The sequence below is a fragment of the Camellia sinensis genome, chromosome 15 (assembly GCF_055761805.1).
Source record: "Camellia sinensis isolate YWXY chromosome 15, ASM5576180v1, whole genome shotgun sequence".
NCBI classification, from domain to species: Eukaryota; Viridiplantae; Streptophyta; class Magnoliopsida; order Ericales; family Theaceae; genus Camellia; species Camellia sinensis.
The window spans coordinates 88,771,293-88,775,121 of record NC_138975.1 but is presented as its reverse complement, the minus strand read 5'-3'; the positions used below and the strand labels follow the sequence as shown (position 1 = coordinate 88,775,121).

The following is a 3,829-nucleotide window of genomic DNA, read 5'->3' as shown; positions in this document are numbered from 1 at the left end:
GCCCAAAATTGCTTGGGTAGTTCCTTTCCTTTCAACATGTTTCTTGCCATATCTAAGATTGTGCGATCTTCCTTTCAGCAACACCATTCAGCTGTGGCGTATAGGATGGTGTTGTTTGATGCTTGATTCCATGTTCTTTGCAATAATTCTCGAATGCATCTGATGTATATTCCCCACCTTGATCTGATCTCAATGTCTTGATGTAGTAGTCGTTTTGCTTCTCTACAAAAGCTTTAAATTCTTTGAAGAGACTGAACACCTCCGACTTTCTTTTAAGAAAATACACCCATGTCTTTCGGCTATAATCATCAATGAAGGTGAGAAAATATATATTCCGTCCATTTGACATTGGTTTCAATGGACCACACACATCAATGTGCACTAGCTCCAGCGGTTTTGTTGCTCTCTACTTCACTTCTTTGGCAAAACTAGTTCTGTGATGCTTGCCAAGAATGCAGCTTTCAAAGACTTCATTAGTATGAGCAATATGAGGGAGCCCTTTTACCATATTCTTGCTTGACAACAGCTTCAAGCTTCCAAAGTTGAGATGTCCAAACCTCAAATGCCATAGCTAGTCTTTGTCTTTGATGATGGCACTTAAACACTTCGCAGCATCATGTTGGATGTTCAATGCAAACATCCGATTCTTGGACATTCTCACCCGAGCGATCAAATTACCATGATTGTCTTTGATGGTAAGATGACAATCTTTCATGCTGATGTCGTATTCTTTCTCTAGGAGTTGTCCCATACTCAAAATGTTGTTCTTCATGGCAGGAACATAATAAACATTGAAGATGTAATCATGATCTTCATTCTTAAGCTTGATCAGAATATTACCTTTTCCTTTCACTGGAGTCTTTGAAGAATCACCAAATGAGACTTGTGCTTGTATAGTCTCGTCAAGCTCAACAAACAACTCTCTTTTACCACACATGTGATTACTCTCTCTCGAATCTAGATACCAAACATTGTTTTGGTTTTCAATATCTCCATGGTGGACAAACAGGACTGTAGGTCCAACTTTGTTTGTTTCCTCCTCGGCAAAATTTGCTTGCTCTCCGGCGTTATTGCTCTATTTCGGCATTCATTGCTGTAATGCCCGAACTTGTGGCACTGGTAGCACTGAACATTGCTTTTGTCAAATCCTGGTCGGTTATTGTAACCACCTTCTCTACCTCTTGCTCTTCCTCTTGGAGCAAAGTGTGGTTGATTTCTTCCTCCTCTAGCTGGACCTCTTCCACACCTTCTTCGAAAAACAGAACTTCGGTTGTTGTAACCACGACCTCTTCCTCGGCTTCTTTGTGATGTCCCCACTTGCTCGTTTCTGTCATCTCTGAAAGATGGCTTTGATTGAAGAGCTTGCTCTAGAGAACTTGAAGGAGTCTTCTTGTTGATCCTTTGTTCATGAATCTCAAGTGTGCCCATCAGCTTATCGGTGGTCATGGCACTGAGATCCTTGGACTCTTTTATTGCTACAACCATGTGCTCGAACTTGGGACTGAGTGATCGGAGAATCTTCTCTATCACTTGAAGAGATTCCATCTTTTCTTCATATCTTCTCATCTGATTAACAATGGTCAATGTTCTGTTGAAGTACTCATAAATTGACTCATTCTCATTCATGTGCAACATCTCAAATTCGCCACGTAACACTTGGAGTCGAACTCTAATCGTCTTCTCAATTCCATGGTGTGAATTGTGAAGAATACTCAATGCCTCTTTAGAGGTTGCTGCTGCTGAAATCTTCTCAAAACTTGACTCATCAATGCCTTGATAGAGTAGATACAAGGCCTTTTTATCTCTTTTCTTTGAATCTTCTAACGCCGTCTTCTGAGTGTCATTTAAATTTCCTTCATCTTCGAGAGTAGCTGGCTCGTCATATCCTCGATCCACTAACTCCCACAAATCTTGTGAGGCTAGTAGGACTTGCATTTGAATACTCCAATTTTCATAGTTCTCCTTGTTGAGTTTTGGAAAGTAGGGCTGAAAGAAGTTGTTTGTGTTGGCCATTGGTTGTCTTTAAAAACTGTAAATTTTTAGGATGGAATTTACAAATTCTGACCGTATAGATGTGTCCGAAATACTCCAAATAGTTGGAAAACACTATTGGATCACCAGAAACAAACTCCGAATGGCTTAGATCAAGCCAAAACAAGTTGAACGGTTCAGATCTGCGGTTGCATCTTAGCCACGTCACATTGGATTAATCCTCTGTGTGTTGATGTCAATGGCTCAGTCAACGCGGCTTGGTTAGCAGCGCGACTCAGGCTCGGCTCGGTCAGCGGCTCGATCAACGTCGACTCAGTCAAAGCTGGTCAGCGGCTCAGATGACGTTAGTGGATGGCGTTAGGTCTTTGGTGTGCGCGCGTGTGGCACGTACTTGCGCGTTGGATGACACGTCTTCTTCCTTTAGCAGCACATGTGAAGTGTGGGCGAGCGGGAGCGCGTGAGAATGGGGTCAGGAGGCGCTTGGAGGGCGTGTGGGGCCGTTTGATCTGCGTCTTCGACGTGATTTTCACGGTTGTGCTCGTCTCATCGGGAGCTTCAATCTGATGTGATCAGAAATGGATTTCAACTACTTTGATTTCTGGGTAATTTTTGAAAACACAATATGTTTTTGAAAATTTTGCAGAATGGCTGCAAATTTAATCTACCTTCGGCTCTGATACCACTGTTGGTGGGAGTGGGGTGCAAATCACTGTTGGTGATTCACAATGAGAGGTTTAAAACTGAACCAAACTAAGATTTAAATTCATTCAAAATAATTCTGAGGAAAAACATACAAACAGAGCACTCTTCCTTTCTTTCTCCCACACTCTTAAACCTTACAATAACATAGCTATATATAGATAAAAACATACAATGTGAACACATTTATTGCAAGTACAACTATCAGTATGAAATCATTTAATGCGTATACGGCTATCAACCAACGCATTGAATGCAGCAACCAATGTATTGAATTTCAGTCTCCATTTTTGACAAACAATCAAGATTACTTCACAACACTATTCACCTATTTCAATTAAGTAAAACCAACGAAAAAAAAAGTATTTTAATTATTAAACTCGAAAATACATAAAATGTCTAAAATATCATTTTTCGTTGAGTTTAATGATTAAAATATTATTTTTCTGTCAATTTTACTTTAAAAAAATACACAGAAGGTTTAAATTGAAAACAAATCAAAAGATTAGGATTTATATTGACAAAATTAAAAGTTATGATTATAAGGGTTAAATTCAAAATTTTCCCCCCAAAAATGCTATTTAGAAACACTATTAACTGTATTTTTCTCCTAAAATATTTAAGAAAAAAAAAAATCCACAGCGCTTCCATAAAAAAATTAAGTTTCAAATTTAAAAAATAAAAAGGCCCACAAAAATCAAGTAGAGAAACAAAAATCTTAAAATCTAATGTACAGAAAGAATAAAGCATAAAAGTCATTTAAAAAAAAAATAACGATCAATGAGAGCACAGTCCAATACATTAGATTATGGTTTTTGTTTTTGTTTTGTTTTGTATGTTACTTTAAACTAAATTACTAATAAAATTAACGATCATGATTATGGTTTTTGTTTTGTTTTGTATGTTACTTTAAACTAAATTACTAATAAAATTAACGATCATGATTATGGTTTTTGTTTTGTTTTGCATGTTACTTTAAACTAAATTACTAATAAAATTAACGATGTAATATGTATTTTGTTCTTTTTGAAATGATAGTTAAAATGAGAGATTAAATGAGGAAAAAATTTATTAGGCCAAAAAATAGCAAAATCACCATTGGAGTTAGACCATTTCTAGTAAATCAAACTATTTGAAT

The 3,829-nt window shown here is 37.2% G+C and overlaps 2 protein-coding genes across 2 annotated transcripts; both read right to left on the bottom strand.

Annotated features, from left to right (window-relative positions):
* Positions 1-571: 571 nt before the first annotated feature.
* On the bottom strand, positions 572-937 carry LOC145813110 (uncharacterized). Its single transcript, XM_082908379.1, has one exon. The coding sequence runs from the start codon at positions 935-937 to the stop codon at positions 572-574; it is 366 nt and encodes a 121-aa protein (XP_082764505.1).
* A 20-nt stretch (positions 938-957) lies between these two features.
* LOC114270784 (uncharacterized) lies at positions 958-2,013 on the bottom strand. Its single transcript, XM_028212369.2, has one exon. It carries the CDS (start codon positions 2,011-2,013, stop codon positions 958-960), a length of 1,056 nt encoding a protein of 351 aa, XP_028068170.2.
* Between the last annotated feature and the right edge of the window lie 1,816 nt (positions 2,014-3,829).